The 27971-nt window shown below is 43.1% G+C and overlaps 2 protein-coding genes across 3 annotated transcripts in view; one reads left to right on the top strand and one right to left on the bottom strand.

Annotated features, from left to right (window-relative positions):
* Acsm4 (acyl-CoA synthetase medium chain family member 4) overlaps positions 1 to 14359 on the top strand; it is a 27880-nt gene extending 13521 nt beyond the window's left edge. The window contains exons 4-13 of the mRNA XM_008843858.2: positions 589 to 732; positions 2971 to 3127; positions 5171 to 5250; positions 7550 to 7673; positions 9166 to 9246; positions 9379 to 9480; positions 9886 to 10013; positions 10108 to 10207; positions 11650 to 11769; positions 12213 to 14359. Coding sequence (XP_008842080.1) covers positions 589 to 732; positions 2971 to 3127; positions 5171 to 5250; positions 7550 to 7673; positions 9166 to 9246; positions 9379 to 9480; positions 9886 to 10013; positions 10108 to 10207; positions 11650 to 11769; positions 12213 to 12299 — 1123 coding nt within the window. The 3' untranslated portion in view covers positions 12300 to 14359. The remainder of the gene's footprint in view (positions 1 to 588; positions 733 to 2970; positions 3128 to 5170; positions 5251 to 7549; positions 7674 to 9165; positions 9247 to 9378; positions 9481 to 9885; positions 10014 to 10107; positions 10208 to 11649; positions 11770 to 12212) is intronic.
* On the bottom strand, positions 12978 to 19686 carry Thumpd1 (THUMP domain containing 1). 2 transcript variants are annotated; one of them, XM_029568659.1, is made up of 5 exons: positions 19410 to 19686; positions 18255 to 18429; positions 17267 to 17515; positions 16037 to 16459; positions 12978 to 14130 (listed from the first exon to the last, which is right to left on the bottom strand). In XM_029568659.1, the coding sequence occupies exons 1-4, from the start codon at positions 19638 to 19640 to the stop codon at positions 16053 to 16055; spliced, it is 1062 nt and encodes a 353-aa protein (XP_029424519.1). In that variant the 5' UTR covers positions 19641 to 19686; the 3' UTR covers positions 12978 to 14130; positions 16037 to 16052. The 2 variants fall into 2 exon arrangements, with proteins under 2 accessions (XP_029424519.1, XP_008842079.1); XM_008843857.3 differs by having other exon boundaries at positions 12978 to 16459.
* Between the last annotated feature and the right edge of the window lie 8285 nt (positions 19687 to 27971).

Genomic DNA, 27971 nt, shown 5'->3' with positions numbered 1-27971 from the left:
GGATTTACAGCAGAATTCTATCAGACATTTAAAGAAGATCTACATCCAATACTACTTAATTCATTCAAAAAGATAGAAATGAAGGGAGAACTTCCAAATTCCTTCTATGAAGCCAGCATCACTTTAATACCAAAGCCAGGTAAAGACAAAACCAAAAAATGTATATTAAAAAGTTTAATCTAATTGTATTTGATTCTAATATCTAAATTATCTAAAGACTTTCCTCTAAGAAATAAATCTTGAAATGGTATCAATTTACAAAGACTTACTGCTGATTTTTTTAATTCATAAACTAATAAGATAGTTAAATAAAATGCATATGCTTTTGTTATTGACATTGAAAGTTAACTTTGGTTATCTATTTGACCTATGGGAGATGAGCTTTTAAAAAAGAGGATTTTAAGCTGGTGAATCTTAGCTCTGATTTTTAAAGTCCCTCTAAGATTTCTTGAAGGATTCTGTTCAGGGAAGCTTCAGCTTCGGATCAGTTGCATTAACTGTGGTAAGAAAAAAAAATGTAACAGAACAAGACTAACAAAGAGTTAACTGATCTGAGTCTTCAGCCACTATCTTGGGATCCATTTGCAGATCTGCCTCTGAAGAACACAGCTGTGTGGAAACAGGAAGTCATGAACCAATGGCCATTTATTTCACCAGTGGGACCACAGGCTCCCCTAAGATGGCTCAGCACTCACAAAGCAGCCTTGGCATTGGGTATGCCCTTTGTGGAAGGTAGGAGGCAAAGTCTGGGTTTTTTGTTCTTATTTGTTTGAAACTGAGTCTCACACTATAGCCTGGGCTGAACTACAACTCACTATGTAGGCCAGGTTGGCCACCAATTTATGGCAATCCTTCTGCTTCAGCCTCCTAAAGGTTAGTATTACAGGCGTGAACCATCACACCAGGTTTCTTTGCTTTCTATGCACTCTCTCCTGAGCTGCCCATGTAGGTGTTCACTACTGAAGTGACGCCTCTCTTTGAATGGCTATTAAGATATCTCTAGCACATATCCACTATTTTTTTCCACTTAAAATATTTTTATTGGGGGCTAAAGAGATGGCTCAGCAGTTAAGAACAGTGGTTGTTCTTGTAGAAGACCTGGGTTTGAATCCCAGCACCTACACAGCAGCTAACAACTGTCCATTGCTCCAGTCCCAGGGGCTCCGACAGCCTCTTATGACCTCCGTGGGCATTGCATGACACAGGTGCACTTACCTACATGCAGATAACACACACATACACATAAAATAAAAATAAAATTTTTTAAGTAAAAAAACTTTTATTGAATTTTTGAAATTGTCATACAATATTTTAATGTTTTTATTGTGTTTTGTGCATTTCATACAATAAATCTTAATCATATTTAGACCTCCCCCATTCACACTCCCTCATACCCTCCCACTGGATTTCGTACATTCTTCCATGTATGTTAAGACCTATTTGGGCAACCTTTTGTACACAGATGTCCCTCAGTGCAAGTTCATCCACTGGAGTCTAGTCAGCCTCCCTAGAGTCACTTCCTTAAAGAAAATCTACTCTCCCTCACCCAGCAGTGATCAGTTGCCAATAGTTCTTCAGCTAAGGTTGGGGCCTGCTGCGCATTTCCCCAGTTCTATGCTGGGATTTTGGCTGAGTGAGTCAGCATAGGCCTTGTGCATGCTGTCACCATTGTTGTTAGTTCTTATGAGCAAGTTCCCACAGGCCTGAAAGCTTCTGTTTCCTTGTGCTCATACACCAACCCTGGCTCTTACAATCTTTCCTCCCTGTTCTTCAATGGTCCCCGAGACACAGGTATATGAAGTTTAATACAGGAGTCCTATTCAGGGACGTGCACTCTGCAGTCTCTTATTCTCTACACCTTATCCAGTTATGGCCTTCTGTGTACATTGCCCTCTGTTGCATGAGGAAGCTTTGCTGGTGAGAGTTGAAGGTTACATTAGTATTCTCTCTATTCCCAAAACAGAACTCTTGATGCTCTTTTCCTACCCTAGCTCAGTAAATAATGCTATCTAATTAACTGATCAAGCAAGAAGTTAGGATTAGAACTTGATTCCTAGCATGTCTGCCCCCCTTCCTCATTGCCAGGTGAATTTGTCTACCCAGAAGGGCCTTTCAAAAAGAAAGGCTGCCTAAAATAGTCACATTCTCTGTGTAAGTTTCCTCATAACATGTAACTTGATATTATGATATGCGACAGTTGATCTCAATCAGCAACTTGATGCAATCTAGAATCATTTAGGAGACTGCCACCAGGCATTCCTGTAAGGCCTGTCTTGATTACATTTAAATGAGGTAGACACACCCATTGTGGGTGGCCTCATTCCCTGCGCTGGGATCCTCTACTGTATAAAAAGGAAAAGATGAGCTGAGCACAAGCATCCCTCACTCTCTGCTTCCTGACTATGGACACAAGGTGACTGGTTCCCTCAAGTTCCTGTAGTCATGACTTCCCCACCATGGCAAATTGTACCCTGGGACTGTGAGCCAGAATTAACCCTTTCTCCTTTGAGTTGTTTTTGTTAGAGTATTTTATAACAGCAACAGAAAAAGTAAGACATGGTATTTATTTATATACTTAGTTCACTTATTATTGTGAACTTGTTGTGGGCTTGTTATTGTGGGTTTGTTCCCACAAGTCTCCCTAAAATAAATGCAGAGATCTATCTTGTGTACTCTTTGAGAACGGTACCTAGTACATAATATTTGCTCATTAAATATTTGTATCAATTGGCAAACTCAGAACAGCATGTAAACTCAGCCTCCCACTCTAATCCCAGATGTCACAAGGTTGTGAAAAATCCTTCTAAGAATGGGGAGTAGAATCCTGCACCTTGATTTGACACTTTAACTTATGAGATTGTAGGTCAAGGCCACTCATCAAAAACACTGTTTGCTTTTTGGTTTTGTTTTCATTTTCATTTTTATTTATTTATTCTTACACTGTTTTGTTGCTTTTTTTTAATCATTTAGATATTGGCTGGACCTGACATCCTCAGATGTCATGTGGAACATGTCAGACACTGGCTGGATCAAGGCTGCCATTGGTAGTGTGTTTTCTACTTGGCTTCGCGGTGCCTGTGTTTTTGTGCATCGGATGGCCCAGTTTGACACTGACACCTTCCTAGATGTAAGTCTTGATCTCCAATTGCATAAATCATTAGCTCTCCCCCACTCTGTCCCACAAAACCATAAAGAAGTGATACTTCAGGCCATGCATAGTAGCACATGCCTTTAATCCCACTAGATGTAGGCAGATCTCTGTGAGAACAAAGCCAGCCTGGTCTACACAGCAAGTTCCAGACCAGCTGCGGCTACAGGGAGACCCTGTCTCAAAAAACAGAAACAAAACAAAACAAAATAGAAATGATTCTTCAGAATCCAAGACATCCCTATCTTCTGGAAACCATTCTTAATTTAAGTAGCGAAGTCTCAGGGACTTGACCTCTAAATGCTTGCCCATGGAAGGAATCAACCACACACTCAGTGGGAAATGCAGGCTGCTGCTGTAAGTCACTCAGGATTCACTAATAGGGCTGGAAAGTGGCTGCTTAGGAGCCTGGGTCTAAATAATAGAAGTCTCAGGTTTAAACAAATATATTGTTTCTGATCAGATGGAGAAAAGACAGTAGATGATCACAAGGGGTCAACCTGCTGTCAGAGAAGCCCCTCCCATTCCCCTTCTGTCTCTCCTCCCCCACTTCTGTCCGTTTCATTATAGTTCATAGACTCCTAGACTCCTCTGCAAACCAGGCATGTGTTTCCTCCATCAGAGATGTCTGATAACACAGCAAGCTGGCTACAGAACAGAATAATGCACTTCAAAATGACTAGAGAAGTTTGGATAGTCTCAACATATAGAAGTGATGATATTTGTAAATATATAGACATGCTAACTGCCTTGATTTGATTATACCTATTATATATAATATATATGACATTATTGTCCCCATAAACCAGGGCTTCTTGAATGTTTCCACTCTGACCCCTTTTTATCCCAAATTTTTTTTATAGCCCAGGGGTACATATGTATGTTAAACAGGTATACAAGTCAAATATTTACTGTTAATAAGTCATAAAAATTTTATCTTAAAACAATCTTTTGGTAATCTTTGTTAAAGACAAAGGCAAATTTACATACTAAAAAATTTATAGCTTTGGCCATTTTCAGCCTTGAAAAATCAATTAAGTTTGATGAAACACATATGCACCCTGCCTGTGTGTGAATAAAAGCTATATTAATTCTATGATTTTTGTTAACTGGTCTGAGAGTCTTAAGAAAAATTAGAGGGTGACATAAGAACTGTAGTCTCTACAAGTTCTTTCATTTGTAAAATAAGAATTTTTTATTTTACAAAGATAGTTTACATATTTAGGTGAAACAGAAACCTCTATAGACTTACACTGTTCTTAGATATATTACACTCACTAACAATAATTAAAAACTCAGAAGCAGGTATATGGAGTAGAAAGGCTGATTAAATTATAAATTAAGTTATTCTTGATCTATGATGATCCAGATGGCCTGCACACATCTAGAGATTCTTATTAAAAAATGCTTACATTTAGCCAGGTGTGGTGGTACCTACCTTTAATCCTAGCACTTGGGAAGCAGAGGCAAGTGGATCTCTGTGAGTTCAAGGCCAGCCTGGTCTACATAGCAAGTTTTAGGCCAGCCAGGACTACATAATGTGACCCTGACATTTTTTAAAAAGGCTTAAATTTAATAGTTTAATGTAAATTGTAAATGCATTAAGTGATACGGTGGAATTTTACAGAACTTGTACCTCCAGAAAGAGGATGAGTATTTTACTAGACTTAAATGTTTGGTTTAAGGGACTAGAGGTATAACAAGTCTAGCAAATTTTAAGCCATTAAGTCCTCCAAAAAATACCCATTTCTGCATTTACTCAATCTTCTCTAAAGGCCTGCTGTCCTTTATAGAAATGCCTATTGAATCTGATGGTGGATGCTTGTTTTTGGACTATATAGACTTCCCTTTCCAGTAGCTATAAATCCCTAACATATGTAACTGATGTCAACTGGTAACTATCTGCTTTTTTATTGAATGTGATGAGCAGATACAAATGTAAAAGAGGGTTTGTAGAGGCCAGACCTTATCATGGCCTCTAGCTGACCACTTCTGACGTGCCTGTCTTTCTCCATCATTCAGACACTTACCACCTATCCCATCACAACCCTGTGCAGTGCTCCTACCGTGTACCGGATGCTTGTACAAAAGGACCTCAAAAGGTATTGGGTGGAAATCTTCATTTGAACCACGAATGGAAGCTATCATCCAGAACTACTGAGCTCCCCTTTTCATCAGAGGATAGCCCAAAGATTCTGAATCTCACTACTACTGACATTCCAGACCAAATAATGCTCTAGCCGGATATCAGTAGTACCTCCCTCCCTCCCTTTCCCCTTCACTCATAACAATCAAAATGCCCTAAAAATTGTCTACTATCTTACAGGGGCAAAATCATATCCCAGTTTAAGGACCACTGGGAGGGTTGGGGAGCTAGCTCAGGCAGCAAAGTGCTACACAAGCATGAGGACCCAAGTTCGAGCCCCAGAGCCCCAGAAAAAGCCAGGTGTGGTGGCACACACTTGCAATTCCAGCATTGGAGAGGCAGAGAAAGGTGAATCACTGGGGCTCACTGACCATCCAGCCTAGCTTATTTGATGAGTTCTGAGCCAGTGAAAGACCCTCTCTCAAAAAAAAAATGTGGAAGGTACCTTCTAACCTACACACACACATACACCATATGCACATGGATACCTGTACACACACATTTATACATATACACCCACGCCCATGTGAACATGGAGAGAGAGAGAGAGAGAGAGAGAGGGAGGAGAGAGGAGAGAGAGGAGAGAGAACCATTGGGATCTCCTTAGGGGGAGGCAGCTGAACATTTTCTCCAGGGATAGACCCCTAATGGTCCCAGAACTCTCACCCAAAAAAATGTATCCATGGGACTAGAGAGATGGCTCAGTCATCAGGAGCATCTTTTAGATGGCTGCTCTTTTAGAGGACCTGGATTTGATTCCCAGCACCCACATGGTGGCTAACAACTGTCTGTAGCTACAGTTTCATGGGATCTGATGCTTCCCTCTGACCTCTTCGGGCACTGCATGACACAGATGCACTTACATACATACAGGCAAAATACTCATACTCATAAAAAATAAAAATAACAAAGAAAATTTTTAAAAGGTATCCATTAGTACCACTCGAAGAAACATTGTCCTGGGTCAGCAAAATGGCTCAGCAAATAAAGGTGCTTGTTGCCAAAGCCTGACAACCTGAATTCAATTCCCAGGTTCCACATGGTGGCATAAAAGAACTGACTCCCACAAGTTATCTGACCTCCACATGCATGCCTTGGCATGTGTACACATGCACACTATACACGTACACGCATGCATGCACAAACACACACGTGCACACACACACAAATAAGTATGTAACAAATCATTGTCCCCCCAAAAAAGAAAAAAAATGCATACAGCTTTGAAGAGAAGCTAATGAAGTTTATGACTTAAAGGTTGTGTGTTTCAGTGAAATCATCTACCCATCAGATAGAATTGCCAGGTATTTTTTATATAATTAATTCAGTTCAGCACATGAGAAGAGAGAGAAATGATTTGTGTCATGTAGGTTTGGCCATCCTCTATTCCCACTGAGGTATGGATGCCCAGGGTAGGATGTGCTGTGAGAGCTAGGATGAAGCAGACAGGAATCCCCTCTCTTCCGGGTCGGTGTCGCCCCCTTGTGGCCCTCAACATGTGAACAGCTTGCTCATATTTCAAGCATAACCCAAAAGCCACTTAGGGTAACTTGAATACACACAGTGTACGTTCTGCCCACATAGCCTCCTACCCATTTGAGGGTCTACTATGTATAAGAGTCAGGCTGCTCCAGGCTGGTTAAAAGCTCAAGCTCTAAAGTCAAGCAGGCAGAGCTTTGCTACTTAACAGTGTATAACCTCCATTCGAGGTGACCTTGCTAAGCCTCCATCAACTTCATCCACGAGACTTGCAAGAACTCAGTGTAAGTGACATGCCTGGCGGGAAAAGTATCTGGCTTGACCCTTTATTCCTGGGAAGTCTTGTGGAAGTCCTTCCACCTCTCTGGGCCTCAGTTTCCCCATTTCTGTAAAATAGAAGCTATGAGCATTCTAAGTGTTCCTAAAACCGTTATCACACAGCCACTGCCGTGTTACATCATTTATCTCATAAATGTAATAACTTGAATTATTATTTCATTTGACATTTTTCTCTACTTTTTATTTTTCCTGTAAGTCATCCACATCCAAAACATAAGCTCCTTCAGGAAATCTTGCTTTCATCACTCATGTGCCTAACATGACTAGAACAATAAACAGCAGTGTGGTAGGTGTTCAGCAAATACTGAGGGAGTGAACATTGCTAAGGCCTGCTTCTCCTCGCTCTTTTTGTTGCTTGAGCACCCTAATCACCTTGTGGTAAGATTCACTCCCACATGATTTTCCAGCAAAGACCACATGCAATTCTGTCTCTCCAGATATAACTTCAAGAAACTACGACACTGCTTGACAGGCGGGGAGCCGCTCAACCCAGAGGTGCTGGAACAGTGGAAGGCACAAACCGGGCTGGAGCTGTACGAGGGCTATGGACAGACTGAAGTGGTATATTTGAAGGACATAGCTTAATTTTAGAAGAGGTTTCCTCAGTAGCCATAGGAGACGAATACTGAAACCCTCAGATGTTCATGTCCCTTATATAAAATGCCACAGTATTGGCATAGAACACACACCCTCCTGTATATTTTAAATCATCTCTAGATTACTTACAGTGCCAGAGACAGTGTGTAATTGCTATTTAAATGCTACTACTTAAATAGCTGTTGTCCTGGATTATTCTGGCAATAATGATAAGTAATGCTTATATGTTCAATACAAACGTGATGTTTATATCAAATATTGCCAGTCCTTGATTGTTTGAACCCAAGGGTGCAGATCTGGTGAGCTGGCTGAATATTGGGGCTGCTCAGCACTAGGATTGTACACTGAGTCCTTGAAGTGCCCTGCTCATGTTCTAAATGTTTATGGAATTTCCCAGAATAACTTGCCTCACAATAGTTATCAAAACTTGCAAACTCTCCAGTTGGGTTTGGCTGAAGGGGAACTGTGACTGGTCTTTCTGCCTCCTTACCTCAGAGGAGAAAGCTCAGGGGTGTTAGGAATCTGAGGGGTTAGGAACTGAGCTGCTCATTTTTTCAATGCACCGAGGATACCCTCCACCCAGAGCTTCTGAGACAGGCATTTATTTCAAGGTGTACATGGTTTTCAGCTGGGTGATCCTCAGCTAGGTGTGGTGGGATATGCTTGCAATTCCAGTACTCAGGAGACTGAAGCAGGAGGACTACAAATTCAAGGCTAGCCTGAGCTACATAAGTACAAGCCTAGCCTCAGCTATATAGTGAGTCCCTGAAACCTTATCTTAAAAGTTCAAAAACTAACAATAAAATCTAAATATGATCCTCCAAACAGAAGCATGGATACCATATAGACATTTGGTAGAAATGCAAATCCCCAGATCCTACCCAACACCCATTGGATCGGAACCTTGGGGGTGAGGCTCAGCTATCTGTGTTTTAACCAGTGACTGGGTGATTCTGATGCACATTCAAGTGGGAGAATAATTGCTCTAAAATAACAAACTTCAGAAGATGATCTTTTATATCTGGAAAAGTCAGTCAAAACTGAATTTGTGTGTGTATGTGCGTGTGTGTGTGTATTCCTGTATGTGTATGCATGTGGAGGCTACTGGTCAATGTTGGGTGTCCTCCTCGATTGCTCTTCACCTTATTTTTTTTTTTTGAGACAGTCTTTCACTGGTCCTAGAACTCACCAATTCAGCTATGCTGGCAGGCCAGTGAGCTCCAGGGATCCACCTGTGTCTGCCTCCCCAGACCTGGGACTACAGGAATGCACCACCTCACCTGGCTTTTTAAGTTGGTGCTGAGGATCCAAACGGGTCTTCATGCTTGTATGGCAAGCACTTGACACACCGAGCCATCTCCCCAACCCCACAAACTGAATCTTAAGCTTCATTGTCTGATACATGTAGCTACAGAAAATGAATTTATACACTTGCATAAAGCATGTTCTCTTATAGGGAATAATTTGTGCAAATTCCAAAGGACAAGAAATTAAACCAGGCTCCATGGGGAAAGGAGTATCACCCTATGATGTCCAGGTGGGTTGAGAAAATGCCTGATTCAAGAAAAAAGAGAATGCTTCAGTTCTGTTCTTTGTAATACTATTCACCACCTGTTTTCATTTTATGAAGAGAAGAATGTAAGGACCTAAATTGTTTCTTTCATCCTAGATTATAGATGAAAACGGCAATATCCTACCATCTGGCAAAGAAGGGGAAATTGCCCTCAGGCTCCAGTCTACTCGGCCCTTCTGCTTCTTCTCTGAATATGTGGTATGAATGTGAAGAAAGTGCTAGCCATGCTTTAATACAGAAATATGTCCAAATTTCACATCTACCCTGTCTTGCTATAGCTTGGGCAAATGACAAATCCAGATCTATTTCATCATCTGTAAAATATGGAGAATAGTATCGATTTCATGAGTACAGTAAAGATTAAATTCCAATGGTAGTGGCTGTTCTAGGAAAGGCTGGGAAGTGCGTACAAGGGAACCGGAGGCTACAGGAGAGGCTGAGGGTTTTTTTTTTTTTAAGGCCTTCTGTATTTTGTGCTAGGAACTTCCCTTTATAAAAACCCTGATTTCTTTAGAAGTAGGGTGTGTGAAGTCACTTAATGGGTGCCATAACCCTCTCTCTATTCTGTCTGGACTAATTCCCAATGCCATTCTTGATTGCTAGGATAATCCAGAGAAAACCAATGCCACAATAAGAAGAAATTTTTATGTCACTGGAGATAGAGGAGTGATGGATAGTGATGGATATTTCTGGTTTGTTGGCAGAGCTGATGACGTCATTATATCTTCTGGGTTTGTATATTTGCTGCTCTTAGAAAGCGGGGACATGGCCAAGTGGGAGATCTACTTGGGAGTGTGGTGAGCAAAGGTTTTCTTTCCTCTGCAGGTATCGTATTGGGCCATTTGAAGTGGAAAGTGCACTGATAGAGCACCCAGCAGTAGTTGAGTCAGCTGTCGTCAGTAGCCCAGATCCGATCCGAGGAGAGGTAGTGTGAATGTCAAAACTCCAGCAGCCATTTCATTTTCAAGTTCTGTCCGTTTGACCATGGTAAAGACTAAATCAAGAGTAGTCAAGTGTCCTTATCCTAGGCCTTTACAAATGAGTTGTGTCCCAAAGAGGATTAGTATTCTCTGGGTGGCCTATGATAGAAACTCAACTCAACTCAGGGGCTCCTATAAGTAAAATGTCTTCAGGTACAAGCTGTATCCAAGCATTCATGTGAGGTTGGCAAGGCTTAGTCTCTCTTGAGTCTGACTCTGCTCTTTTATACTGGTTCTTATCTGATAGCAATCAACTCAAGATGCACAATTTAACTCCTCCCCACCTTCCTAGGGTAGGAAAGGAGTGAGCTCTCTTTTTAACTATTTCAAATAAAGTCCATGATCTCATTCTGCTATCTAAGACCACATGTCTATCTAGTGTGGCTCAGGGATTGGTACTGGCTAAGTGACCAGACCTGGATCATATGCCTGTCGTTGGAGGTAAGCATTGGTGGCAAGCTTGCCAAAAAGAAGTTCGGGAAATATTAAAAGAGGGGAACAGACACTGCATAAGCAGAAGCATCAAGTGTCAGCATCTGTGCAACTGTTATACAGCTCAGAATACATTTTCTTACAGAAATAAGACAAATGGGAAATTGTAGCCAAGGTCCAAAAAAGTCCCATGAGTCTATTTAGGAGACTCATTCTCTTTCCTTATGGAAATTCTCTGAAGACTTAGCAAGCAGAGGAATGCTGACCCAGCCTGTCTATTAATACCCTCCCCATTTTCTGTGCCTCCCTCTCATATCCCAGTGACCTGCAGGTATACTATGGATGACATCCTCCTGCCTACTCCACAGGACTCTTCCAATCTCCAAATTATCCTTCTGCCACCATATTCTTATCCTCTCAATATCTGATTTCAACTAAACACTGGAAATGAATGGCAGTTAGAACCAATGCATGAATTATGAATCATTTAAACTATGCCTACTAAACTAATTACTTTACTATTCCGAAGAGAAGGAAAAACTAGGAGGCAACAAAGACCTCTTACAAATAGATCTTTCATGATAAAATATTTGTCTCAAATTTCCTTCAAGCCATATTCTCTAGAACCTCCCCTTACAACATGCTTCTAACTGTAGAGGTGTCATGGTGTAAGCATTCATCTCTAAAATAACAACTGCCTTATAACATCAATAAAAGGGAAACGCTGAGCCTATGTGACATGTGAATAGAAATCAGCATGCCTCAGGTTCACAGTCCAGGCATCTGCAAAGAGATCTTCCAACCTCCCTTTAGAATTTGTACCCGAGCTTTGTGCAGAAAGTCTCTGGCTTTTGCACTGCTGCTAACAGTCAGTGCCTGTGTTCAGCAATGGTTTCAAATCCTTGATGTATCTTAAAAGCAAACATGGTGATACAGATCGACTTTTCTGTTGCAGGTAGTGAAAGCTTTTGTCGTTTTATCTGCACCCTTCAAGTCCTCCAACCCTGAAACGTTAACTATTGAACTTCAGGATCATGTGAAAAAATCAACAGCACCTTACAAATACCCAAGAAAGGCAAGTGCAAGTTAAATTTGTGTTACTGGACTTTAACTTTACAGTGACTCATTATTTATCCTAGAAGTTATCTTTTGAGTTTGCTTATTCTGAAATTTTTGTTTTAAGGTATTTAAATTTTATGTTTTGTGTATGAATGTTTTGCCTGCATAAATGTGTATCAGTGCCCACAGAGTTCAGAAGAGGGTGTCAAATCTCCAGAAACTGGAATTACAGATAGTTGTCAGCTGCCATTGGATGCTCAGAACAGAACCCAGGACCTCTCCAAAAGCAGCCAGTGCTCTTAAACACTGAGCTCTCTCTCCAGCCCTTGTCAGTCTTGAATGAGCTCAGGTTGATAAATCCTCAAATCTAGAGCATAACCCATTTCTCCTATTGCACTGACAGCTGGAATGAGTCAAAATGGAATCAAGCACCTCATACTATGTTTCTCTGTCAATTAGGTGGAATTTGTTCAAGAACTTCCAAAGACAATCACTGGAAAAATCAAACGCAATGTGCTAAGAGACCAGGAATGGGGCCGAGCCTAGCTAGCTGAGAACATGGCAAGACTACATAGTAAAATAGCTGCTTTCAGTACTTTCTTCCTGATAATTCCGTGGCTGCTCTTTAAATGCTTTAATATTTGATTTTTTTTTCTTTTTCTGGTAGAAAATGCAACTGAGTTTCTCTTTTGTTCTCAGCCAAATAATAAAAAAAAAATAAAATCTAAACATATTTCAGGGTGTGTTATAATAACCAAACCAACAAAGATAATGATTCTCAGTGTTTATAAAAAGGCACTGGAGTCAAATGACTACAGACAGAAGGGCAATATCAAATCATCTGTGCTTCATTTATCTTTTCCTAATTAATTAAAAATAAAGATGAACTAGTCTAAGATCAATGTTCAAGACAGTATCTCTTCTGCTCAATTAAGTCATCATGAAATCAACATTTTGAGGCAGATTACAATACTAATGTTACAGTGAGGAGTATGAGCAGCTCAAAGGCCAGTAAGTGAACTTAGTGAAATTAGTACGGGACTGGTGCTCATGCTGAAGCAAATCCTGCAAAATATTTAAAATTTGTATTATTTGGAAGTACAAATTATTCATGAATAAAATTTTAGTGTCTTAATTTTTTGAATACATAACCTGACAAGAAAGCATTTTTATGATAAATGCACTATTTATGTAGGAAGAGATTTCCTACAGGAAGAAAGAAAATACAGGACAACAACATTTATTTTGATTTTTTAAAATATTAGGAACTTTTAAAACAACCTGAACATTTGGCTGTACTGAGAACAAAATGGAAGTAAAAATATTTGAAAATTGTGTTTAGCCTTAGAGAAACATGTTTTAAAATATCAAGTTTAACTCTTCGACCTATAAAGCAAAACAAGCTCACCAACCCACAACACTGGAATTGTTTCTTGCTTATTTTTTGTTTAAGAAAAAGTAGCTCTCATTTCCTACCCTGGAACCATTTATAAAATAATATGCAAAACACCAGTGAAAACAAAGCTGAAAAATCTGAAAGAAAATCCCTCAGTAAGTGGATTTAGAGCCCAATAGCACACAGTACTGCACACACGACAGAGCAGCCTGTGTCATACTCAGGTCTTACTAAATACAAATACGTACCAAAGGTAATAAAAAACAAAATAGAATTCAAAGTCTTCCTGTACATCAGCAGCTTCTCAACACAAAGGAACTGGCTAGTTCTAGAGCTTTGTATTCTACGAGCATATTGCCAATTTATTCCCAGAGCCCCTTGGTCTTCCACCAGTAAAATGAAAGTGCTGTTACCTTAAAGCAAGTCTGAAGGCACCAAGCTCCAATTCTCCCTGTTCCCCCAAATGATACTAGCATTTTCAGCCTTTCAAGACAGCTTCGATCTCAGATCTAAGTTAACATGTGAAGACACCTAAGGAAGTTGAGCCCCATCTACATTAGCAAGGTCCTACCTGTTCTGTCTGCTACCCCCAAATCCTTTTAGTCTGGCTTAGCAAGAAGGCCTCTAGCTATGAGGAGAAATAAATTCTCATGTCACTACTTGTTTACATAGCCACTTGTGCCAGGAACCTTAACATGCATACTACTTCCTAACTGTTCTAAGTAGATTTAAGAACAAACCCAATTTCCAAACTAATGTTACAGCCTGGTAATGTTCTCAGTCCAGGCAGCATATGTGGCAGTGCTCACTGGTCACTTCCAGCCTTCTTCAGTCTCTTTACTTGTGAGGAACTCTTGAAAGCACTTTTAAAATCAGGAAAACTCCTGCTAGGAACCGTCACGGTATAACATAAGTCCCAGGTTGAAGGACAGTCTTCTCATAAAATGCAGAACCGTTAGACTAGAATGGAATTCTTTCACCCTTCAAAGTGGAAAGAGGAGAAAATGCTACTTAATTTGTTTTCCAAGTGGGTTTTCTTAAAACTTGAGACTTTTATAGCTTCGTTCTCAAGTGTGAGTTGCTGCAGAAACTTTCAAGAGTTCCTTTGACAACAATAACCTTCCAGAGTCAATTTCCTTCCTAAAACCTAAGATTCTTGTTACTTTTGAGTGGAAAAAAAAAAAAAAAAAACCCTTCTCTGGCTTTTACAGAAACATAAGCATTTTAAACGAGATGGAGTAAGTGCTAACCAGGCTACTTTCTGTAGCCATTCTTCACGCCTGAAGCTGTCGCCAAGACCTGCCCCACTACTTTCCTATAAGGATCTTGGCAATTCATGTTCCACTCAAACATCCTGTTGAAAGCTCTTCCTCTACTAAGCTACTAGGCTTCTCTATGTAGCAGACTTATGTACTCTTGATCCAGGTTTTGGCTTGGGGTCTTTCTTTCAATAAAACTATTTCTGCAGCACAACTGAGAACCTCCTTTATTTCATCTCCAAGTATTTTATACTAACATCTCTGTGAAGAAAGTAGCAAGTGTTTTCATGGCAACACCTGAATGTCTTTATTGTACTTAAGACTTGGTTTTAAATTGTGTGTGTGTGTGTGTGTGTGTGTGTGTGTGTGTGTGTGTGTGTGTGTGTGTGTGTGGTGTGTGATGATTATATAGGTACCTGCAGAGGTGAGAAGAGGGTATTGGATCTCGTGGAGCTGGAACTACATACAAAAGGCTGTGAGCCTCCCAACATGGGTACTGAGAACTGAACTCAGGTCCTCTGAAAAGACCTCTTTAACCACTAAGCCATCTCACCAGCCCCAGAAGTTATTTTAATTAGATCATCTTTTACACATCTTTCAAATGCATGACAAACTGTTAATGCTACTGATTTGTCAACCCAGGCAGAAAGGCTACTGTTTTTCACTTAATTACACTAAACCTCTTTAGCATCATCCTTAAATCAACTTATTAAACTGAAAGTTGTTTCAATTTCTTGTACTTACCCCAGCATTTTAATGTTCGATTTTCATCAATTCTTTTCTAGGATAAGATCTGCTACTAAATAACATGTTTCCTAAACCTTCTCACTGAAGGTGATTTAAAAAAAAAAAAAAGATATTCCAAAGGCTATTTAAAGTAGCCAGCATTTCTGGCAAATAACTGTGCCAAATTCTGGCACAATCACTACATCTATAAGCTACACATCAGCATGATGTGACAGGACAGCTTAGACAGGAGTCGCAATGAAACCCTGTTGAAGTTGCTTTCTTTCACTGTAAGAGATTCCTTCGCATTCCTTCTGTACCACCATATGGAAGTAACACAGAAGATTGAGATTCTTCATCCATAACCTCCTCAGAAATGTCATAGGTCTGTGCCTAGAATGGGTCTCTTTATCTCACACCTTCTCCTCAAAAACTGCAAATTCGCTCAAAACATTAAAATAAACTTAAGAAAAACAAAAAGTACAAACAGTTCACCTCTAACCTGCAAAGTCTCATGTCTGTAATGTTTACAACGAAGTGGCAGGGAGTAGCTGAGGCACAGCACATCATTTCTTTAGGACAAAGAAATCCCTCTTCTGGTTCTCTCAAATACTGTGCATTCCCATGTCAGTTGGCAGTGCTTAGAAGGAAACTGGGGAAGGTAAGCAGGAGGTAGAGGCTAATGCCACCTCCTGCAACCTTCCCCTGCTCAGCTGCACATGGGCCTGTACACACTGTCATATGGGGCCAAACACGCTCCAATAAAACTGTTAAGAGGGATGAGAGATCACTGTTCAGTATTGTGAGATCAGCATTAAGCAGCACACAAGTCAACATATATTAAGTCACAATTTTACATGAAACCCCAGTAGTATGTCCCAAAACTCTGCTGAGAAACCCACCTCCAACATAAAGTGACTAGAGGTCATTTTCATTTGACTTGGACCTTTTTGAGACGTGACTTTCAAGTTCAGGTTGAGCTTCTCCCTCACTGACCACTTGAGTCTCAGTCCCGGGTTTTGTCTGCCCCAGCTCTTCACTGCTCTCTGGTGCCACCTGCTGGCTATTTTTCTCTTCTGTCGAATCATTCTGATTTAATTTACCATCAGGTTCCAATTTTGCTTCTTTCCCATTTCCCAGCTTTGAATGAGGTTGTGGCAGGTCTTTTGCACTCTTCACTACCTCCTGGAGGTTGTATTTTCTGAACAGCATGTAATCTTTCACAACACTCAGGCAACAGACAGCTTTGATAATTTCTACTACCACTGTGTACTCCGGATTGGTAAGATCCACTTTATTTTCTGAATTGAGGCTGCCCACTATTCCTGAAACAAAAATAGAAACTGTTCTAAGGAAGGATATTAAGCTTGATGAAGACAGACAAGTTTATACTCCTATTTGCCATTTGTTAAAATATGAGTTCACTCTTCTATATGATCTTCAAATTCCATCAATATTTTTAATAAATACAAATCAAACCTTGAGACAGTAATATGAGTACAGTTGGCCATCTATATTCATGGGTTACACATCCAGAGTCAATCAAGCTTGGATCAAAATATTGAGGGAAAGTTTCTCCATTTAATGCACACAGATTAAAAAGAAAACCAACTATCACTATTCCCTAAACAACATGGCTTAACTATTTTCATAGAACTTACATACTACTTGGTATTCTCAGTAATCCAGAAATCACTTAAAATATACAAGAGGATGTGTACAAGTCATATGCAAATACTACCCTAAATAGGTCACTGGGTAGCCCAGGCTGGCCTGGAACTGGCTATACAGATGAGCATGACCTTGAACTCAGAGATTTGCCTGCCTCTACCTCCCAAGTGCTATAAATGGGCCATTTTAAGGAGATTTATTTAAGGCATCCCAAATTTTGGTACCTGTAGGGGATCCGTGGACAAATCTCCCATGGTTATGGGCAGATAACTGTACTTTTTTTCCCAAAGAAAAGCAAATGTTGACTTGTAAAAGACTACCAGAAATATCTTAACCTCACATACAGACATCAGTTAGATATAGACGACCTACAATGAAACATGTACTATTTAAATATTAAATTCTTAAACATAGTAGCAAGCACACAACTCATTTACGTAAAATCACTAAGAGTGACATACCTGCCAACTCTTTGATAACCTCTTCTCTGTTCATGTGACTGTTATTTCGAGATTTGTACACAATCTGAAATGTTCCTTTGTTTGGGGCTTTAAACCAGGGTTCCAGAAATGTTTCTGCATACTTTTTCATATCTTCTAAGAAAGCTTTGCATGTGCCTGAGATGGGTAACATCCGAAGAATAACTCTTGTCTTCTTTTTCTTGGTTTTGTACATATCCTGGAGAATATGATGCACCAATTTCTCAGGTTCTAGAAGAAAAAAACCAGCACAGAAAACAACATAAATTTCCCAACTAACATTTCTTCAGTGTTACTATGTATCATTATCTTTACTGCTAAAAACAAATGTTTATAGTCTCCAGAATTAATGCTCTGGGGATGTCCTGATTTACACTTCCACAATACTCTGCTATTTTTTTCCTGTAATACAAGTTAGAGTAACAAACACTGAACAGCACACTTTTTACAAAAACAAAAACCTGCATGACAAAGATTTATTTAATCCACTAGCTAATGAGTACAGAAGACCAGCTCTCAGATCTGGAAAGAATCCCAGAACCATGCTACACAGTACCATGAAGCACTGGTTCTCAGGCTACTTCCCGCCTGCATACAAATCTGTACTAATATTTTCAAATTAATCACATTTGTAAATCAAAGGACTTCTGTTTCCATCTTTTTAATTAATTGGAAGATCTGGCCCTACATTCCTAAATGGTAACTACTGGCTAGAACTAAGTAGCAGCTGCCTCTTTAAGACAGAATTCCTGCTACCTTAAGTTACATATGAAGAAAGGAAACAGCCAGGTTTTTGCTCCTTAGCCAGTGCAGCTACCCTACTCTATGTGCATACTACTAATGCAATGTGGAGAGAGAGGCTACCATGGAGTGTTAACAGAGCCACAGCCATGAAGCCATTGTACAGGCAGTGTTCTCTGAGACAGATGCCCAGATATGGGATCAATCATCTTAGAGGTCTCAGACAGACCTATCCCAAGTGTCCTGATGAAGACTACATTATTTGCTCCACTCTCCACTGATTGGAATCTTCTGAGTCTCATCTCCGTAGACGCCTTAATGTCACCAACTTCTTTCTTCAAGGCAGCCTCCACATCATCATCTTCTCCCTCACTTCCAGAGGCCTGCTGGTCCTTGTCCATAAACTGTTGACACAAAACCAATAAGGAGAAATGACCCAATGGCTCATGTTCAAATACTCTAACTACTTATGTGAAACCCCCAGTGGCAGTCTCAATACTAACAATAAACATTTTTATTAAGAGATTAAAACGCTACTTCCAAATTATGGAAGAAGACATGAGCTCCCTTGGACTGTGGTATACATCATTTGAAAGTTTACAGAAATGTCTATAGACAGAGCAGACAGGCAATGTGCTCACCAAATGAAGCACAGCACTACCTATCACTGGAAGGTAAGGCAAGAGGATGAGAGTTCCAGGCAGGCCTGAGCTACACAGCAAGGCCTTGTCTCAAAAACAAAAGAAACATAACAAAAAAAAAGAACTTGCTCAAGACACCAGCATAGGCAGGGCATAGTCCAGTTCCTGTCAACCTCTCCAAATACTAACACTACACTGCCCTCTCCCTCCCAAAATACTACCGTTATACATTCCCCTTCCTCCTCCACCTTTTTTTCTTTTGCTCTCTCTTGTGATAACCTTAACACTTCCGGGTGTGCAGGCGTGTACTGGATCAGTTTATGCCAATATCACGACTTCCACACCGCAGTAGGATAACGAAATTTTGGGTTCAAAAATTCGTTTTCCCAATGTATTTTTACGTGCACCTGAGAAATAACTAGCATTCCTATAAGCTTCCACTACTTCTCAGATATGTTAGCTGCAGGCAAACTTCACACTGTCGCAAGAAGTACGCTTCGGAAAGTTCTTCAGCACGTTCTCGGTCCATGGGAGGCAATCAATACGTGGAGCTACCGTCATCAAAAATGGCAAGAATCCCCAAGAGCCAGCACACGAGCACACACCCATTTGGCAGGCTGAGCAGGAGGCCACGCCAGGGGGAGGGAAAGTGGGAGAGGCCCGCAAGTGGCGCGTGCGCCCAGCGGTAGCAGAGCCACCTCTCCGAGGAAGGACGGCCGGCTCGATCGCCCGAGGGCCAGTACCTTTTCGGGCCCGTACATGTCGTCGCCGTACTCGTTGAGCAGACTATAGGCCTCCTCCACGCACTTGCGCTCGTTCATGTTGCAGGTGATGAGGATGCCCTGCAGACCGGGCTCCAGCTGCCGCGGCCCGCCCGCGTCGCAGCGCCGAGCCCGCTTGGCTGGCAGGAACTGGGCCTTGCCTTTGCGCTTCCCGCCGGCCAACGGAGGCGGCTGCTGGGCGGGGGCCGCCATGATGCCTCTCCTGCTCCACGCTCCCCGACGTCCTCGCCTGCGCGGACGCGCGGTGATTACGTCACACGCGCGACGGCCTGCTCTAGCCCGCAGGCACGCAGAAGGCCCGCCCCGCCCCGCCTCTGGTGGAGATTGACAGGCACTCTGGTTGAGCCCGCCTGTAAATGTAGATTTCCAACTTCTGCTGGGTGTAAAAGCCCTTCACAAAGAACTGGCTCATTTATACATTCATATTCATTCGTTGATTCTGTTAATATTTATTCTGCTAGTCACTGCCCAGAGTGTGGAGGTTGGAGCAAAGCATGGCGTTTTAATGGAATGTCCTTGTAATAAGCCAAGGTTTCTTAGGAACCATTGGAGTCTTCAAAACCACCCATGTTATTTTTTGTTCCTTTTGAAGTGTGTACAATTCATTAGTTTCCTATGGTGGCCCAAATGTGAGAACTCCAGATGTGCAAAGAAAAATAGGACATGCTGGAGGGTATGAAGGACTCTGTGCAGGCAAACAGAACTGATAACCAGAATGAACCATATTAAAATCCAGGAAACTTGACCAAACTTTTGAACATTAAGTTGTTGCCATGGGAGCGTTAGCCACATTAAGCTGTAAAATATGTTTATATCGATAACAAAGTTACTATACCAATTTCTCCACACTTGTTTGGCAATGATGTCATAATATGTGAGAATGTCACTTCAGTGAGTTGTACACTTGGTTTGGACAGGAAAGTCACGCAGTTTCCTTCTGAACAAAACCACTGAGCCAAAAGAGGATTTTCCTCTTGATGGATTACCTAATCTAGTGACCCCAACATGTTATTGTAGAAGGAAACCGGGAATTAAAAAATTCTCTTATTAGGCTGTCAAGACCACTCAGCTGTGAAGCTACTAAGCCTGAGTTCCATCCCAAGAACCCACATGGTGGGGCTGGAGAGATGGTTCACTGGTTAAGAGTATTGGCTGCTCTTTCAAAAGACCTGGATTCAGTTACCAGCACCCACATGGTAACAACAGTCCCTAACTCCAGTTTCAGGGGATCTGACACCCTCTTCTGGTCTCCATAGGCATTGAACATATGGGTACACTTACATATATGCAGGTAAAACATTCATACACATAAAATAAAAATTGATTATTTTCTTAAAGCCACATGGTGTAAGGAAAAAAACCACTCCAGAAACCTCTGCACGCACTCACACATGAAGTCAATCAATGGAATTTTACTTGTAAGGGATTAGTATATCTCTGATTTTTAGTCTTGTGATTTTCATGAAAAAGCAATACTAATGTGAAATTATAACATAGAAATTCATGAACAGATAAAATAATTTTCATTAGCAGTAACTGTTTATCTTTCTTCCAACAAAGCATACTGTAGGAGAGGAAGTGCCAGGCCTAAGCACAGGCCACACTAGAGAACACAGCTTCCGCCTTGAGAGTGCAGCCCGTGCTTCTGCAAAAGAACCAACCTAATGTGCCCCCGGACCTAAAGACTGATGACGCGAGTGGCCTGGATGAGGGGATCTATCAGGGAGCGACACACCAGCTTAAGGGACACTGGAGGCAGGGGGGGAGATATATAAGGCCTGCCCTTTCCAGCAATAAAGGAGTCTGCAGCACCTCGCCTAGTGCCTGCTTCCACCTGACTCCCGGTGTCTGTGTGTTGACTCCATGCAGCTCACCACCACCTCGGCCAGAATCCTTGTTCCCTCAGTCCCTCATGGGCTGGACCCGAGGAAACCTGCAACAGCTGGTGACCGAACAGGGTTCCCCCCCCGGCGTTAATGACACCCCAAACTTTGGTTCATTCAGGAGTAGGCCCCGGGTTTTGTCTGTCCCTTTGGCTTCTCAGGGTGAGCAAGTGGCCCCCTCCTCTGTCCCCTCTACTATGTTTGTCATATTTGTTGTTAAATCAGGAAGGCACACTCCGCCTCATGGTTCCAAAGCCCACATGGACACCTTTTACTCCTTGGCTCGTCCCAGTGAGTTCACATAAAGGCTGATCCACCCCAAACTCAGAGCCCAGGCTTTGGGTCATCCTGTTGCCTGTCCCAGAGACACTGTGTGAGCATACAGCCAAAGGTGTCATGGCCTTCAGAAGTCCCTCACTAAACACAAGACATTTGGATCCTATATATCTTTTCATGTCAGGACAGTTTATGTCAAAGTGGCTCACAGTTGTTGTTTGCTTCATTTGTGCCCTCTTGGTAGTCACCCTTGCCTTTTACTTTTGTGGCAAGTTTCCCTTCATGGGACCTTCCCACGATGGGCAACTTACCACCACAGTACAAGGAACCACAAACAGCAGCATTCAAATCACTCCTTAGAACTCGGGGACTGAAAGTTAAACCAAAAGATATTGAAAATTTCTGGGATAAAGCCACTAATTTGGCTCCTTGGGTTTCTCCTGAGAATATGTGGGATCCTGACCTATGGATGTGGGTCCTTTTCTTGGCCCCAAAAAGGAAAGTAGGATTGGGAGTTGTTCCCCCTGCCTCATTTGTCCCGATCCTTTTAGCCATCATTGCCAGCCTTAAGTCCTCCTCCCCTGAAGAAGTCATTTCAGCCCACAATAAGCATTGTCAGGATCAGGCCAGTGTAGACCTTGCCATTACTTCAACCCCTGCTGACCTTGATATGGGAACCAGCCCTGAGATCGATACAGATGAGGAAGGGGCCCCCTTGCCTCTACCTCAGACCCCACTTTCAAAGCCACAACAGAGACACCGCCACCCCAGTACCCCTGGAAGGAACTATGTTCCGCCTGCTCCGATACACCTCCCACTCATTATACTCCCCCATGGCCCACCCACCCCTTGCTGCCCCTTGCCAGCCATTGTCTGCCTTTCTGGTTAATGTCCACCCAAATGCTGCACAACAGCCATGGGTGACCACCACTCTCACAGACCTTGCACTCATCTGCAAAGCCGCCAATGAGTCAGGACCCGATTCCCCATATTTTGAGCAAGTTCTCTGCCAATGGGCCATGCAGTTACAGACCCATTACAATTGGTATAACTTATTAAAGGTGGTTTTGGAGCCCTCAGTCTTCCTGAGCTGGCGTTCGGCTTAAAATCAGGCATGTCTCAAACTTCAATGTGGCCTTAATATTACTCTGGATATGCTCACAGGACATGGACAATATATTGACCCCATTTCCCGGTCCACTATTGGCCTTCATGCTTACTACCAACAAGTTAGTGACCTGGCCTTCAAGGCCCTTAAGTGTTGCTCCCTCCATAACCCACAGGCATTCTTCCGCAATTTGATTCAACAGCCAGGGGAGTCCTTCACGGACTTCCTCACCCGTGTAACTGGAGCAGTGGAATGGAGGGTGGAATCTGGACCCACCCGTGATATGCTTATCAAACAACTGACATGGGAGGGCCTAAATACCCCTACCCACAATGCTGCCGCACCTGTTTGCAATGATGATATTCATAAATGGGTACTCGCCCCTAGAGACCTAGACCCCAGGACAGGGCCCATCGAGGCCCTGACCACCTCCTTAGAGGCGCTTTTATTACAAGGAAGGCCCACCCCCTCCGATTCAAAAGATGGCTGCTGGAACTGCGGGATAACAGGACACCTCCGCAGGGACTTCCCAAACAACAGAGCTCATCCCAAACCTGCTGCCCCAAATGCAAAAAGGGATTCATTGGGCAAAAGGTTGTAGGTCACAATCAGATGACCTAAATCAGAGGCCCCAATCAGACTCAGCTCCTTTAAACTCCACCCAGGGCGCCCCTCAGCCCCTCAAGTAAGAGGGGAAACAAGACAGATTTTATGGACCCTTCAGATTCTTAATCACTCCCCCCTAATGACCTTATTTCTGGATGGGATCGCTGTGAAGGGCCTAGTGGACACAGGAGCCAATGTTACCATCATCACCAAGAGCAAGTCTCTTCGGTTCCCCCATTGGAAATATCGGCCTGGCCTGCTCATTAAGGGAGTTGGGGGCAGCCAGGACACAAAGCTGGTCATCCACCCAGTACACTGGAAGGACTTAGATGGGAGTAAGGACACATCCATTCCCATAGTGGCCGACATCCCCTACAACTTGTGGGGTCAAGATGTCCTGGAAGACATGGGTGTGGTCCTTACCACAGACGATCAGGCCTTTTATGATGATGTCATAGCCCATGACAAACTTGGCCTGTCTGGGAGAAATCAGAGCCCTGACTAGCACCCCCAATTCTAAGGGCCACTGCCCTCCCTGGGACATCCCCTAAGGAGTCTCCCACATCGATTGTGCTTACCTGGCTCTCAACAGATGTGATCTGGGTGGAGCCGTGGCCTATTATAAAACCTAAATTGTCTATCCTATCCTCAAAAATTTGGTCCAGGAACAGCTGGACCTCGGACATTTGGAACCATCCACTAGTAAATATAATAGCCCAATATTCGTTATTAAAAAGAAAAATGGCCTTACAGGACTTACATGCCATTAATGACCAAAAGGAAAAGATGGGCTCAACACAGGCCGGCTTGCCCCACACTGGTGTTATTCCTCCTTCTTATTATATCATAACACTTGATATTAAAGATTGCTTCTTCTCAATCCCACTGCCCCCCCCCCAATATCATGATCACTTTGCCTTTACGGTTTGGGAACCGAATTCCCACAAGCCGGCCCTCAAATATCAATGGAAAGTCCTTCCCCAGGGAATATAAAACAGTCCTACTATTTGTCAGCTTTTGGTCTCATGAGCCACTTCAACCATCCCTCATAGTGTACAATTTATTCACTATATGGATGACATTCTGTTGTCCCACCCTAACCCACAATTTCTCCGCAAGGTAACCAGAGACTTGCTCTTCCGCCTACATCCCTTGGCTTGTCTATTACCTTAGATAAGCTACAAGAGGTGCCTCCTTATGCCTTTTTGGGGCATACCATTTCAGCTGGCGTACGCTGTATGCCCCCTGCCTTTAGTTCAAAGCTGGTCTATGCACTAGCCGATTTTCAACAACTCTGTGGCACCATAAATTGGCTTAAACCGTTCTTGCCCATTCCCTCGGAGGAATTGAGGGTGCTGTTTTCTCTCTTGGAGGGCCCCACCTGCCCTTCAGCAAAGATTAACTTAACTCCCCTGGCCATTGCCTTGTTACAAAAGATCACTACGTTACTCTCATCAACAACCCTTGACAGGTATGAGCCCTTACAATCCCTACAGGCTTTAGTGCTATTGACTTCTTCTGGCTTCCTTGGTGCCCTTTGGCAGACTGGGCCACTTATCCAGGTCCATCTCTCATCCTCGGAGCTCCATCAGGTTTCCTCCAAGTTTGATCTGGCCTTTAACTTGGCAGTCAAACTGCCCACTCAAGCTCGAAAAACCTTCAATAGAGAACCCGATGCTATTGTGCTCCCCTTTCCCCTCCACAACCTATAGGCACTCTGGGACAATTCCATAAGTTTTCAGACTATGATGTCAGGTTTCCCTGACCCCATTGGAAATCATCTACCCCAAGACAAAAGAATTCAGGCCCTTCTCACATCGCCGCTTGAAGTTAAGCCCCACAGCATTCCTTCTTCTTCCCCAATTCCCCAAGCGACCATTGCCTTTTTGGACTCTAATAACAAGAACTTTGGGGTCCTGATACATCATCCTGGAAAAAAGGACATCACCCACATCGTCCCTAATCCTGGCTCTGTTCAGTTGGGAGAACTTCTTGCTATACTTAAAGCTTTAGCAGAGTGCCAGGATGAACCCCTAAATCTCTTTTCTGATAGCTCCTATGCTGTTTAGGTCATTAAGGTCCTCGCCTTTTCTCATGTTAAAAACTCCTCCACCCCACTCCAGCTCACTATGGTCAAGCTACAGGAATGCCTAGAAAATAGAAGTTACCCATGGTACATCTCACATATCTGCTCACATTCCACCCTTCCCGGAATCCTAGCTCAGGGAATGCCGCCTGTGCTGGATAGCTTTAGTGTCAACTTGACACACCTGGGTTGAGGGATCCTCAATTGGAGAATTGCCTCTATCGGACTGGCCTGTGGCCACGTCTGAAGGGCATCTTCTTGATGAATGATGTGGGAGGGCCCAGCCCACTATGGGTGATGCCACCCCTGGGCATGTGGGCCTGTGTTGCATAAGAAAGCAGGCTAAGCAGGGGCCAGGGGAGCAAGCCAGTAAGCAGCGTTCCTCCATGGCCTGTGCTCCAGCTCCTACCTCCAGGTTCCTGCCCTGAGTTCCTACTGTTAGGGAAAGAGGAATTTACTGCTTGTTTGAATTTACTGCTTGTCTGAATTTACTGCTTGAATTTACTTGTTTGAATTTACTGCTTGTCTGAATTTACTGCTTGAATTTACTTGTTTGAATTTACTGCTTGTAACCAATTAACTCAACTGGAGACACAGGCATCTGGAGATAGGGGCAAGTGCTACAGCCCCCGGAGCCTGACCTGTCTGATCTGTGTCATGTCACGTAGGCATGTCTGCTTACACAAGATAACAGGGAAGGGTCTTGCCAGGCACATACCACCCATCCCGCATGCATGTGAGTGTGGGGTACACATGTCTGTCTGCACACACTCAGAGGCCAGATGAGGGCACGGGGGTCTTCCTCTATTGTGCTCTGTTCTCTTGAGACAGGGTGTGCTGGATAGCTTTAGTGTCAACTTGACACACCTGGGTTGAGGGAGCCTCAATTGGGGAATTGCCTCCGTTGGACTGGCCCATGGCCATGTTTGTGAGACATCTTCTTGATTATTGAATGATATGGGAGGACCCAGCCCATTGTGGGTAGTGCCACCCCTGGGCAGGTGGGCTTATGCTGTATAAGAAAGCAGGTTGAGCATGGAGCAAGCCAGTAAGCAGCGTTCCTCCATGGCCTGTGCTCCAGCTCCGGCCTCCAGGTTCCTGCCCTGGGTTCCTATGTTGGGTTCCTTGATGAACTGTGACCTGGGGATGTAAGCCAAATAAACCCTTTCCTACCCAACTTGGTAGTGGTCAGAATATTTTGTCACAGCAATGAAGAAACAAACTAAGACACCACCACAGATGCCCTGATCATGACAGTCAGTCTAGCCTGTTAGAACAAGCAAGATCTTTACATCAATTCCACCTGTCCCCTCAGAGTATTCATAAACTCCTCCCAGAAATCCCTGTGTCCCAATGCAAGCACCTTGTCCGCTCATGTACTACCTGTGCCCTGCTCATGCCTCTCGGGCCCCTTAACAGGGGAGGAGTGAATCCCCGTGGTTTGATACCCAATGCCATTTGGCAGATGGACGTGACTCACTACCCTCCTTTTGGGAAATTGAGATTCGTTCATGTTATAGTTGACACATGCTCCTCCCTTACTTTGCTTTAGCTCTCTGAGGGGAAAAGACTATACATTCCATTAAAGCTATAAAGTCCGCCATGTTAATCATGGGCATACTCTGGGTGCTTAAGACTGATAATGGGCCCACTTATTCCTCTCAAGAATTCAATATATTTGTTTCCTCCTGGGGAATCAAACAAAACTTTGGTATTCCCTATAACCCATAAGGACAAGCCATTGTTGAAAGGACAAACAGGACATGTAAGTCCCTCCTGGCTAAAAGCCCCTCCAGCTGAGGCCAAACATGACCCTCACCTGGCTCTTACTGAGGCTTTGTTCTACCTTAATTTCCTCATGTTTGAGGACTGGGGTCTCAGTCCAGCATACAAACATTGGTCCTCCTTGCCTTGGGCTACACCTCTGCCACTAGTTAGATGGAGGCATCCTATTTCATCCCTGTGGCAGAAACCAGCCCCTGTCCTGACAGGAAGATGAGGATACACTTGTATTTTTCCACAGGATGCTACAACCCCCTTCTGGATTCCATTGAGAGACATCCAACCAGCTGCGGAAGCCCATCTGGAGACCGGGGCCCGACTGCAAGTTTGATAAGCCGTGACATCCTTTTCCGGCTTCATTATCTTTGGCACCCTTTTGTCCTTTGGCTGTGCTTCTCCCCAGGCTTCAGATCTCTGGGCGCTGGTCCCCTTACCACCTCTAATCCTCCCTGCAGATGAACAGTTACCCACTTTCCTGGTTCTTTTTACTACTAATGAATCCCTCGGTCTCCCCACCATGGAATTGATTCATGCGTCCATTCCCATAAATGGCACATGGTCCATTGCAGGATCGCTCTGCTTCAGCCCAGTCCTTAACCCCTCCTCCCCTAATGTCCCTTGCTGTCACTCCCTCTTTAACATCACAACAAGAGACTTCCATGGGAACCAGAGCCAGGGCTACTTATGGGGCCTCAAAATCTGGTCTCCCTTAGTAAAAGACACTCCTGAGACTATAGTGTCCTTCGTGCCCCCTGGGGCCACCACCCCTCCCGCCACCAAGG

The sequence above is a fragment of the Nannospalax galili genome, unplaced genomic scaffold (genome assembly GCF_000622305.1).
Source record: "Nannospalax galili isolate Female #2095 unplaced genomic scaffold, S.galili_v1.0 scaffold381, whole genome shotgun sequence".
Classification (NCBI taxonomy): Eukaryota; Metazoa; Chordata; class Mammalia; order Rodentia; family Spalacidae; genus Nannospalax; species Nannospalax galili.
This window is presented reverse-complemented; position numbering and strand designations above follow the sequence as displayed.